The 13,278-nt window shown below is 40.1% G+C and overlaps 1 protein-coding gene across 1 annotated transcript in view; it reads right to left on the bottom strand.

Annotated features, from left to right (window-relative positions):
- Positions 1-9,642, bottom strand: part of ATP6V0D2 (ATPase H+ transporting V0 subunit d2) — a gene marked incomplete at both ends in the record, with an annotated part of 51,230 nt that extends 41,588 nt beyond the window's left edge. Inside the window, one exon of the mRNA XM_080938548.1 lies at positions 9,513-9,642. Within this exon, the coding sequence (XP_080794674.1) occupies positions 9,513-9,642 (130 nt within the window). The remainder of the gene's footprint in view (positions 1-9,512) is intronic.
- Positions 9,643-13,278: the final 3,636 nt, after the last annotated feature.

Genomic DNA, 13,278 nt, shown 5'->3' on the forward strand with positions numbered 1-13,278 from the left:
CAGAGCGGACTGTATCTATGTATACCTGAATGCATGTTTGTGGTCAGAGTGTAAAACATTTCTGTTGAGGTTGAAGGGGTTGATCCAAAGGAAGGTGGCTATTAAGTGAGTCAGTACCTTGGCTGCTACCTTCTGTTCTGATTGGCAGATATCTTTTAAAAATTGTTTTATTTTATGACACTTGGTGTTTGGAGCTGCTTCTTAAGTTTAAAATCGAGAGCTAGGTGTGCTGTTGCATGTCTGCAATCCTAGTCTTCTGAATGCCAAGGAAGGAAGATCAAGAGTTTGACGATGTGGGCTGCCTAGGGAGATTCTGGGAAAACAAATCCAAATAAAGCAAACAGCAAAATCAAAACAAAATAAAAAGCTGACCACCAAACAAAGTAAAAGGAAGAGCTCTTCTCTCTTGGAGATTATGTCACAGAGGTTCCTTTAGGCACGCCCGTCATCCAGGGCACTGCTGCGGCAACTGAGCCTTTTCTATTTTCCAGCTCTGTAGTGCAAGTTAAGGAGGCCTGTTATTCTTCTCAGCTCTGTTTCCTGATCCAGAAAATATTAGAAAGCTTGCATGACATGAGTACCATCTCCAGCACCAGCACACTTGTGTGCACGCGCACACACAACACACACAACACACACACACACACACACACACACACACAGTAGGGGGTGAGGAAAGGAGGGAAAGAGAGATATAAAGACAGGTATAGAGTCTATACATTCAGGCTATAGCAAGGGATAAATGATAATTCATTTAATCCTCAAATCTAAATGCAGTATATGAAGAGGTAGTACATACAAACTGCTTCTGTGTATTCATCTAGTTCCTAAACAACTTCATTTTCCTCTTCTTCTTTTTTTTTTGAGGTAGATACTATTTATTATTTCTTGTTTTTTCTCTCATTGACATCAACTATCTTTTCTAAATTTTGGATTGGATTTAATGTCAAAAAATACAGAAATGCAGACAACACTATTCAGTAACAAAGCCAGCATTCTGAACCCAGTACAAAAATTAGTCACTGATACATAGCTCAAACATAAACAGTATACTTTATTAAAAATAAAATTGTAACGCAATAACTTAGTAACGAAGAGTCAAATAACATAACAGAGGTACAAGATACAGACAAAATACTGAAGAGGCATTGCCACAGCTTACATTAGTGAGCTCCTTTAAACAGGAAATGCTGTTAGTCTAGTGGTTCTGGCCCCATCTGCACAATACAGGAATACAGAATTGGTGCAAACAATAAAACAAATAGAACAAAAACCTATGTGCCAAGTCACCTTCAGATAATTGGATGAGATTTCTCTAGGACCAGGGCTCAAGCAGACCTGGTTAAAGTGCTATCAGTGTTGAGAACTGCGGGTCTGAAGTAATCAACAATATAAAAAAAAAAAAATGTCCTCAGAACCAAAATCAGCAAACTGATCTCAGAAAAGGGGAAGAAAGGCAGGCAGGTATCTGCTTCCTCCTGTTCCTTTATCCATTGCTCGGCTGTATTCATTGACTGCTGTTTTAATAAACAGCAAATGGTGAAAGTTAAAACAAGCTACCCCAATGGAAGTTTTCACTAGTCTTACACTCTTTTAAAACCAGGTTAGCTTTCAGAAACAGTTTCACATTTTAATTTTGCATAGTCTCCTATTAGTTCAACCAAGGGGAGCTAAGAAGACATACTAGAAAGTATTTATTAGCGTCAGCTATCTAAATGTTTTTATTCCACAAGTAAGCTTTCTGGTTCAGAGGAACATTTCACAGAACAAGTGTGGAAGACCTGAATGCTTCCTCTAAAACTGTCAAAACTTCTTTTTCCAAGATAAGCATCTTCAATGTCAGGTGCATGAACAAAAACTTTTTTCTTTAAAAATGCAGACACAAAGTATTTTGACTGCAGCTGTGCCACGTCCTCTTCAACTCTCCATTAGGAGATTCAGCAGTAATTAATTATTTATCCCAAAACTCTTCCTCATTTTTCAGGTTTGAAGGAAGTATCATTGTCAAGTATGGAACTGAACTTTTCCCGTAGGTCTCTTCAGATTCAGTGAATCCCATTCCTTCGGGTCCTTCTGTCAGGACTCATTCATTCTCTCACATGTTTGAATACTTGATGTACAGCTGATGGTGCTGTTTTGGAGACTGTAGAACCTTTGGGTCACAGAGTCTACAAAGTAAGTCCAGCTAGGAAGCCCATATGGAGAAGACCTGGAAGATTATAGCCCTTTCTCAGCACCAGTCTTTGCTTTGCTTCTAATCCATAAAGATGGGAACAGACCACAGCCAAGCTCCCACAAGAAGGACTGACCCATTGTGTCTTCTATTCCAAGGTAGACTGGTGGTCCCTGAAGCTGGAGATTGACTAAGACTTTCTTTAGGTAGTACATATCAGACATTTTGTTACAAATGAGATTACAACCATGACGTTACAACAATGAGATAAGTGGTTAGTAGGTATGAAATCAGGTACTTCTTCCTCTGTTTTGCTAGCTTGATATTACTCACACGGTATTAAAACTTTGTAATTCTTTTTGGTGCTTTAGCCTGTTGGATCTTCCCTCTCTTCCTCTCTCCATTCCTTCTCTCCTTTCTCTCCCAGGTCCTCCTGTCTCCCCCTCCCTCTCCCTTACCCCTTTCCCACGTCTCTCTCCCACCCTTCCCATTTTACTTCCTCCTAACTCTCTTTCTAGGGTCTTAGGATTTTGCATATGTAAGTCAGGCTTAAACCCAAGACCCTTCTACCTCAGCCTCCCAACTGCTGGAACCATAGGCATCTCCCAGATTTCTTCATTGACTTCCACTTTTACCTTTTCCTGTTTAGAAGGATCATCTGACACACAGACTCTTGTGTTGATCTGTTAACTTAACTTCTTAGCCTCTTTGCTATTAAGGAACATGTACCATAACATTTACTCCTTGTTATGAACTGTTTCGATCTTGTCATCCTCTTACAAGTGGCTTACAAGAGCCACTGGGTATTCTAAAGAATTTAAAATAAGATTTGTAAAAATGCGTAGAGTGTTTTACCATTAATAAGTTGATTTTAATGTTTGTCATCTCTTTACTTTTCATTGACCCCCATTTTATAAATCCAAAAAAAAAAAAAAAAATTGAGACCTGGAGGGGTGGTGTGTTCATGTTTTCTATGACAGCAAGTCTGTTGCTGGACTCAGGTATGGCTCTTGTCCTCATCCAGTGTTACATTCAGCATTCTGATCCTGACCTTCGTAATCTGACCTCCAAGGCACCTCAACATTTCTTCAACCCAAACTTCACACTCATCTCCAGTTAATGCAATGCTGCTGCCAGACTGCTTCACTTGCTTTTCGCTTTTCTGTAAGTCATTAGCTTCCTCAACTGCCCAGAATATTATGTGTCTTAAGCTTTCCTCCAAAGCCATCTTAATAAGTAGTCCTCAAGTGCTATTTTTCAAGTCTGGTTCCCTTTCATGTGTAAGTTTAAATCACTTTTGTATTTTTAATTTTTAGTGATTTTCTTTTCTTACTAGTAATATCTGTAGCTAGATAGGAACAGATGTTTTCCAGGAAAATCAGATGAAGGGAATTTGTGAATGAAGGAAAATGTATAAAATAGTGAAAATGTATTGGACTTGAAGCTTGAAAGGACAGGCAGAGATCAGCTTATGTTGTGGCCTAATGGAAGCCAATGGTGTGCTTTGGAAGAATGGCAAGTGTGGTGTATACACAAAATCAAAACAAATGTTAAGTGCTAGAATTTGAGGTGCAAATCATGTGTGATGGTTCAGAGAAAAGTCTGTGGAATAGCAGCCTATCTAACTCCTATCTCTTCTTTGGCACAGAATTTGTTCTTTAATTTGAGTGTGTGTGTGTGTGTGTGTGTGTGTGTGTGTGTGTGTACAAGGAAAAAATTCAATATTTCTTATCTACCAGATTCACATACCTCCAACACTTATTTTTTTTTCTTCCAGTAATTATTATAATTGTATTTAGTTTCCTTTAAATCCTTACACATTCTTTACATCTACATAATCATATAAAGACATTTTAAAAAAGATCTATCACATTTTAAGAGGCCAAGACATACCATACTCTACACGGCCCTCTCTTTACTTAGGTTACTGCATGTGCCTTGGTGATCTTTCACTTCCACTACCTTGGACTTTCTACTTTTGGCTTTCATTTTTTCCAGTTGTAGAATATTCAATTATAAGAATGTCCCCAGACTTAATTAACGTAGTTCCCCTACAGATGGACATTTGAGTGACAACTACGGAGATTTGGATGAGAATATTCCTTATAAGCTTTCGCATTTAAATACCTGGTCCCCAAGCTGGTGGGTGGAATTGTTAGAGGAAGCTAAGGACATGTGTCCTTGCTGGAGGAAGTATGTCACTAGGGGGTGGGCGTTGAGGTTTCAAAGCCTCAGTGGTTTTTGCTATTCTCTTTCTCTGCTTCCGGTTTGGTGTTCAAAATGCACGTTCTCAGCTCCAGCTTTAGGTAGCATGCCTCTGCTATCATGAACTCATCAGGGTCAAATAAACACGTCCTTATTTGCCATGGTCATGGTATTTTATCATAGCAGTAGGAAAGTAACCAACACAGCATCCATCTTTTGCTGTGCCAAAAAGTATCCCAATAAGGAGTATTTGTACACATGTCCTCACCCATGTGTGCAAGTCTGATGGGATGTGAAATTTCCATGCACCATTTTTATGTACTTGGAATTTTGATGAGATCTTCTCAACTGCCCTTCTTATGAGATTATTGATTTTAGCCATTCCATTTTCTAGAATGAAAGACATTTTAAAGGCGAAAACTGTATCTTATTCATGTTTACTTCTTTGGCTCTACCTAGAAAGTGTCTAGTGCATGATGGCTGAATTAGTTCCTACTTGAAGGTATAGTTGGAGAAGAACCAGAGATCAATCTCTTTAAAGAGACCTAATTGTTAAGAATATAAGGAGGGTTGATTGCAATATAGTCTGTGGCAAGGTGAGCAATGGGAAAATCCTACCTAGAGTCTTGTCCACACCCAGAGCCAGTACACACTTTCATCACGTCCAGAAAAACATTATTCATTGCTAAGCTTCAGGTATTACTGTCTCCATTGTCTTCTCACAGCTAAGACTGTTTGCCCAAGTGTTTGCAATCGAGATTCTGAACCTAATGTGTTAGCTTTAAAAATGGTAATAGCTTCCTTCTTCTGTCCCCAGGGCAGACTGACTCATTGGCTCCCATGACTAGTTCGTGCTTGCCTTAGTCAGGGTCAGGCTTGGAATGAGTGAATGTTCCTGAGCATATTCGCTCCGTTCTCCTCACAGGCCAGCACAGTCCTGAACATGAAGACTTCCTAAAGTTTTCAAAATTTTGTTTTCTGCCTTCTAAACTTACGTGGTGTTCACTGTATGTGATTCTAGAACAGCCCGTTGCCATCACATCAGAAGATGTTTAAAGATGACAGGCTTTAAAAAGAATGAAACAAAATTTCGTTTCTGCCAAGTTAGCTTTTCTTTTGCACAGTGCACCTGCTTCAGTATTGTGCTGTGAGGACGGTGCTGCCTTCTCTTCTTCAGCCACAGTTTATACAGTGCATACGCCACAGAAGGAAACAGAAACCCTCCTGTCCTTACATCTCTGCAAGTGCCCTTGACTGATTCTTAACCCTGAATTAGCTCAGGAGGTACCTTCCTGTTCACAGAAACAGCACATATATTGCTTTTTGGAGCTATTTAATTTCTATCATTTTAGAAATGAACTAAGTAGGCAGTCTATATATTGTTTCTATTAGCAAAAGAGTTAACATCAAAACATCATGGCTGTATTCATGGATCTCTGCATGTGTGTTGCTGGAATGTTACCCAGAGCTTTATCCATGATTGGCCAAGTGGCAAGCCCTCTACCGCTGAGCCATGACTCCTGGTATATATTATGTACCTTTGAGTGCACAAAGAGACACTGATATCTTTATTTTCTGTTGATGCTGGCCTGTAGGTGGCTCACAGTCATCCTAAGCCTCAGTGTTCTCAGCTATATGAAGACAAAACTTTTTAATTAAGAAACTTGAGGTATGGTTCAGAGGTTAAGAGTACTTGATACTCTTGCAGAAGGCTATGTGTTGTTTCTCACCATATATGGTGGTGCTTAACCTTCTGCTTGGAGAGATTCAAGGCATACAATGTTCTTTTTAGACCTCTGTGGACACCTACATACATGTGGCATAGACATACATTCATGTGTACAAATGTATATACACACACACACATGAACGCACATGTACACATTTTTAAAATTCTTTAAAAGTTTTCTTATTTTAGCAGAGAAAGGGAGATATAACCTGTAGATACCACCTTCAATATATAGGCACGGCCCCTGGACCCAACCATCTCAAAGTTTTTAACCCAGAACTGTTCCTGTCCAGAGGAAGAACAGGGACAACAAAATGGAGCAGAGACTGAAGAAAGGCCATCTGGGGACTGCCCCACCCGGGCATCCATTCTGTCTGCAGACACCAAACCCAACACTGTTGCCCTTGTCAAGAGGCACCTGCTGACAGGAGCCCTGTCTGACTGCTCCTTGGGAGATTCAGCCAGCAATTGATCAATGCAGATGTGGATGGTTGGAACTAACCATCAGACTGAGCTCAGGGATCCTGGTTCGGGGGCTGGCAGGACTGGAAGAGCTGAAGGAGATTGCAACCCCATAGGAAGAACGACATTAGCTGGCTGGATCACCCAGAGCTCCCAGGGACTAGACTAGCAATTAAGGACTGTAGAGAAAGGGATCCACTGCTCCAGATGCATAGGTACAGACACAGAGAATGGCCTTGTCTGCAATCACTGGGAGGGGAGGCCTTTGGTCCTATGGAGATTTGATGCCCCAGTGTAGGGTTGATGCTGGAGGGGTGGGGTGGGAGAGAGTGGTTGAGGGAGCATCCTCATAGAGGCAAAGGGGAGGAAGAAAAGGGAGGTTGTAGGATGGGGGGCTTGTGGAGGGGTAACTGGGAAGTGAGATATTATTTGAGATGTAAATGAATGGAATGATTAATAAAATAATAATTATAATCATAATCATAAAAAATTGAGTAAAAATTTTTCCTATTTGAATTTTTCAGCATCTATGGTAACTCAAATGTGGTTTACTCAGTTTTGATTGTCAGTATATCTGGGTATGTCCAAATAGTAGTCATACACACTGGCCCACAGAATCATGTGTGTTTAGAGGCCATCTGTATGAGCTATCATGAGATTCTGTTGGGTCAGCCTGCCCTTCTAAGTACTGAGTCTATAGACAGATATCTGGAAATTTGATAATTGAAAAAATACATATTAAAAAAAGATGGAAAAATCATGAGGTGTAATTATTATATAGCAATGATTCTGTGGCAGGGTTTCTTAACTTGGATACAGAGATACTATCAGGTGGACCTCTGCCTCTTAGCACTGTTTGGGGAGTTATGTGTGTGGGTACATGTGTAGAAGCATCATGCAGTCTCCAAGATGGTCTGAAAATTTTTCTTGACAATAAAGATACTAAATCCAGCTAGGTGACACTTCTGAGCCAGATATATGCTATATATACATATATCTTCTTCTCTTTTGCATATTTCCTTCTTCTCTTCCCTTTTACCTTCAGTGGAGATTTTTGGTTGAAATTCTTCATGGCAAAAAGTCTTGTGACTTAAAAAAAAAACAAACAGATTGATTTTCTTCTCAATTATGTGTATGAGTATGTAAGGGGTGGGTGTCTGCATGTGAATGCGGGTGCTTTTGGAGGCCTAAGGCATCAGATGGCCCTGGAGCTGGCAATGCTAGCTGGCTGTGAGCTGTGTGTCCAGTGAGCGTGCTGTGAACTGAATTCAGGGCCCCTGTAAGAACAGACCTTACCAGCCATCTTGCTGGTCCTGGTGGTAACTTTTAACTCTTGATTTGAATCCTCTCTACTTTTTATGTCCTAGAACGATTTCTTTGACTTTGATACAACTTCTCTGATTTCTCTCTGAATTCTTTTGCGAGCAGTATGTGTTCAGTGTCAAAAGGCATCTTAATTGTTGCGTGGATTTAAATTAGCATATTTTTATGCCTGTGGAGGCTTCACTCAAAACTATATACAATTTACCCAAATGGCTGATTTCTCTCTGACTAAGTATTCTGCCCTGTGTTGCGGTTCCTGCCTTTCCCTTTTTTAATTTATACATGCATTTCTGTAAGTAATTAACATTTTCTAGTCACCCAACTCCCAGCTGAATATGCCAGATTTGGAATTATGAATCATTGTTTATAGTCAATAAGATTATCATCTGAAAGATCTATTTATACAAAAAAAAAAAAAAAAAAAAAAATCAAGGGCAGAGCAAGGCTGATCTGACCTTGGGCATTAACTCTGGCTGTAACCAGTTACAACTATGCAAGAGTGATCTCAGCTCTCTGAACCTTACAAGGAAGCCAGCAAAGTCACCATCGGATTTTATTTTTTAAATATGGTTTGTTCCACCACACACACCTAATTAATTAATTAATTAATTCCTTTTCTAAAAGATTTTTTTTTCTTGGTGCTTACTTACATCTTCTGGAATAATCTAGAGGTCTCTTAAAATGAATTGGCAAAGCTGTTTTTATTTAAAAAATGGCTACTGATGTACATTCTTTGTTAAGATTTGAGAAAAATGTGATCTAAGGGAAATTATAATTTACTGAGGGCTTAGCTATTCCTTTGGTAACCAAATAGGAATTATTTCCTGGTATGAATGGGAGGGCTTCCAAGGCTCAGAGTCTTAGAAAATCCAGGTCACCAACTTAGACGTACCAGAAGTCAAAATATTAGTAAGGATTTAAACCCCTGTTAGATCCACTACACTTCTGTCTTTTCTTTCTTTCTTTTTCTTCTCGCCCTTCAGCTAAAGGCAAATCTCAAACAAACTGTATGATCAATACTGAAATACTGGAGATTGATATAAATCTCTCCAAGCCAAATATATGACCTGTTTCCTTTTTTCTACATAGACTCTAGGCAGACTGGTGAAGATTCTTACTAAAGAGTGTTGGTAACTATGTGGATAAAAATACATAGGATGACAAAGGAAATACGGAACTTTAAAGTATAATTATCTCAATATCTTAAAAATGCTCTTTATTGACACGTTGCAGATCAAGTTAAAAGATGAATGTACCATCTACTCTAATTGCAAACACTAGAAAATTTAATATATTGAAAAAAATATGCAACAACTTCAGAGAACGCTGTGGGTTTCTGGGTATGAAGAGCCTCGGGTGATGATTATACCAGCCACATGGTTTATCCCTACTGATTTCATAAAGGAAAGAAACGTTACATTTCATCTAAAGTATGGGAAATAGATCTTTTTCTTCTCACAACCAAGGTCCCTAAACCGCAGGCCTCTGAGGATCTAAACTCCAGGACCAAGAACCTCTTCAGGACTTCTGCCCAAGGAGATCACAGCCCCCTTCCCTTCCTTCCAGAGAGCAGCATCATGTTTGCTCGTTTGTTTTAATGGGAATAGAAGAATGGCTTACCTTCCAAGGTCTCACACTGCACAAGGTTGACATAGTCCTGCTGAGTTAGGAGACTGGCTTTGCATCCTCGCACCAGGCCCTCCAGGTAGCCATGGTCCACATTGAAGTACAGCTCTGCTGTCTCAAGCATGTTGCTGAGGCTGATCTGAGTCCCGGATAGCCACTGAACACTGGCCTCGCTCTGGGAAAGTGTGGGTGTCGTGGTCGCTCAGCTGATAGTCAGGGTGCTGCTGACTAGTTTGCTCCAGTTTCAGAGGCAGTCAACCCAGTGCCTCTGTCTTGTTTTTACAGCAACAGTGAGTCAGTCGGGCGGTCTAAGAGCATCCGGAGAGAATTCGTTTTCAGGAGGAGAGGTGAGAGGGGGGGTCCTGGCATTTCTTCCCTAACCCAGTTCAAGGTCATGCCCAGCGTTGCCAATGACAACAGGATGTTGTTGTAAATATACCTTTTCCACGCCTGAACGATAGTTATGCTACATTTATTTTGTTTGGGGGGATTGTTAATATGAACAAAAGTTTCTTATTTGTCGAGACAGGGTTTCTCTGTGTAGCAGCCCTGGCTGTCTGGGAACTCACTTTATAGATCAAGCTGGCCTTGAACTCTCAGAGATCCACTTGCCTCAGCTTCTGAATGGTGGGATTAAAGGCACGAGCCACAACGCCTGGCTCAAAAGTTTCCTTTCTTAAAACACTGAAAAATGCTAATGGTTCATGCCTTTAGGACACTGCACTTGTGGGACTGTGCTAGGAGTTTTGCCATGAGTTTGAGGGCAGCTTGGGTTATAGAGTGAAACTCTTGTTTCAAAAATTAAAAATAAGCCAAAGGCATTTAAAAAGAGAGCAACAACAACAAATATTTGTAGACAGAGGAGATAATTCTGTAATACGGTGTATTTGTCAAATAAATTAGCAATGTCTTGGAATTGCCAAGGGCCTCTATGTTTTTCTTAACCAGTCTATATTCAGAACCTTACAATTTAATAATAATAAACTACTCCCTATGCACAACTCGACAGGTGATTATGCACTCCTTTTTTCTCTTTTTCTCCCCTTGTGGTTACTTTGAGACAGATGCTATACTCCCCAAGTCATAGATAACAAGTTCGGTTTCCAAAGCTGTGCAGCAGCTCAGAAAGCACAGCTGGCCACGCAGATGTTAATGCAGTGGGCACTTAATTGTTGAGTTCGCTGCTCTAAAAGGGTCACTTGTTCTTCCCATATACTCAGCTCACAAGCTACCAAGTGTCTTCTGCGTGACTTTCTGGTGCAGGGTTTCCCATGTATTCTGCCAAATGCTCAGAGTTAAAGTATCAGAACTTATTCTGGCCTCCCTCTGTACTTCCAAACTGACACGGAGTAGAAAAGTTCTAATCCATGTAAATTTTACTGTAGTCTTTTGTTGTTAAACTACAAAGAATCAAACTCTTAGCTTTGCTCACTGCCCATGTCTGAATATCTGCAATTGACAGGAGACCAAGGTTCTCGTTACTTTGCCACAGTCGGCTCTCCCACAATTCCACCATCTGCAAACATGCTGAACATGTTCTATCATGAATCATTCATATGATCTTATTTGTCATTTTTTATAGGTCTAATTTGGCTGTATGTTAGCATTTCAACTATTTATATAGTTAAAAAGGATAGATATTTACACACAATGTATAGATTTATGTTAAGGAAATACATAATTGGCCAGGGAGAGGAGGTGGGAAAAAGGAGAGGAAATGGAAGAGGAGGAGTCAGGGAGTAAAACAGAAGAGGAGGAGTCAGAGGAGAAGGAGGAGAGGACTGAAAGGGAACAAGAGAACTGTTCACAGCAAGCGAGAGGGATTTCTTAGGAGGGGAATAGAGAGTGTAGTGGTAAATCTGCCCAAAATAGACTCACAGCTTGTTTTTCTTATTACTGAGTTGTGTTTTCCTTGAATAGGCTTATTTGAGTTGAAGAGGAAAATGCAACAAATTGGCTATCGGGTTGAAAAGGATATTGCAACAATAATGTATGACTACAAAGTTTTATCACTATGTTTCCCTATTATTTCTTTCCTTGATGTTATATCTATTTTATTTGAATGGTAATTTTTCTCCTTTCATTCTTGTTTTGTGTGTGTGTGTGTGTGTGTGTGTGTGTGTGTGTGTGTGTGCTCTAAACATTGAATCAGGCCCTGGAATATTCTGAGCAGGCTACAGCAATGAACTACTCGTCACCCAACCAGGAAACTTTCCACCTATCGATATGTTCCCGTGCAGTTCTTCTTGGTCCACCAAGATAGTAGTACTTATCCCATGAAAACAAGCAAAGTAAATCTTTTCTTTCAGTATTTAAAAAACTTAAAGAAAAGGATTTATATATGTATATAGTGATGGTTTGTATATGCTTGGCTCAGGGAGTGACACTATCAGGAGGTGTGGCCTTGTTGGAGTAGGTGTGTCACTGTGGGGGTGGACTTTAAGACCCTCATTCTAGCTGTCTGGAAGTGAGTCTTCTACTAGCATCGTTCAGATGAAGATGTTGAACTGTCAGTTCTGCCTGCACCATGCCTGCTGGATGCTGCCAAGTTCTTGCCTTGACAATAATGGACTGAACCTCTGAACCTGTAAACCAGCCCCAATTAAATATTGTCCTTATAAGAGCTGCCATGATCATGGTGTCTGTTCGCAGCAGTAAAATCCTAACTAAGACATATATTCATATGAGTACCTACCTATACGTGTATGTATGAATGTCTGTTGAGTATGTGTAGGTGTCTGAGTAGGACAGGAGAGACATCAGATGCTAGAGCTAGAATTGCAGGCAGCTGTAAGCCACCTGATGTGGATGCAGAGAACTTAAACCCAGTCTTCTGCGAGAGCAGGAAAAGTTCTTTGCTTCTGAGCCGGAGTATTTCAAAGCTTTTTATCTGAATTGGCAAACAAAGCAAAACAAAACAAAATGTTCACTTTCTGCAGAACGAAGTTCAGCCACGCACTGTTATTGTTCCACTCTTATGTCACATATACACTGTCACTAACTGTAATCATCACATTAATCCCATTATACATGAGCAGCTGAGAACTTATTTGCCTTATGACCAAACATGTGCCCCCCATGACTACCATCTCTACAGCCCCCAAATTTCCCATCCCTGGTTGTTCTACTCCTTCTTTCTAAAAATTTAGCTTTCGAGAGGCTACATGTAAGTGAGATCAAACAGTATTTGTGTTCTCAGTTCCACAGCTGGATATATGCAGCTAAAGGAGTTTGACATAGGTATTTCAGAAGAATAGTTTCACCGCTAGGTTTATTGTGGCACTATTGAGAATAGCCAAGACTTGGAGACACCTGAGGCACCCATCAACAAATGAGTGCAGAAAAAAAGTGACACGTGTTTGTTGTTATTATTATTACAAAACTAAGAAACACCTGTCAATGTCAACAACACAGATGAACCGTGAACCATCAATAATACATGTTTGAGAAAAGGCCCCTGAGCTGTGCTGTGCTATGCTGTGCTGAGCAAAGTTGTGCTGTGTGCAGTGTGAACATGGGCACTCCTTTCCCGAAGCTGAGGTCAGTTTCTCGGTGGCAGACTTCTGAGCTGATGTGCTCAGTTCGTTTAGGGTTGACTGTACAGCTGCCTTTCCTGAATTCCCTCCCTGTTTTAAATTGAACCTAAGAAAACCAGAACAACATCCTCTCTCAGTCTAAGAAAAATGTTCCACTGACATATTGACTTCTATAGAGTTATAAACTTTACTTTTATATATTTTCTTCTTCATTGACCTCAACT

The sequence above is a fragment of the Micromys minutus genome, assembly GCF_963924665.1.
Source record: "Micromys minutus genome assembly, chromosome: 26".
In the NCBI taxonomy this organism is placed as follows: Eukaryota; Metazoa; Chordata; class Mammalia; order Rodentia; family Muridae; genus Micromys; species Micromys minutus.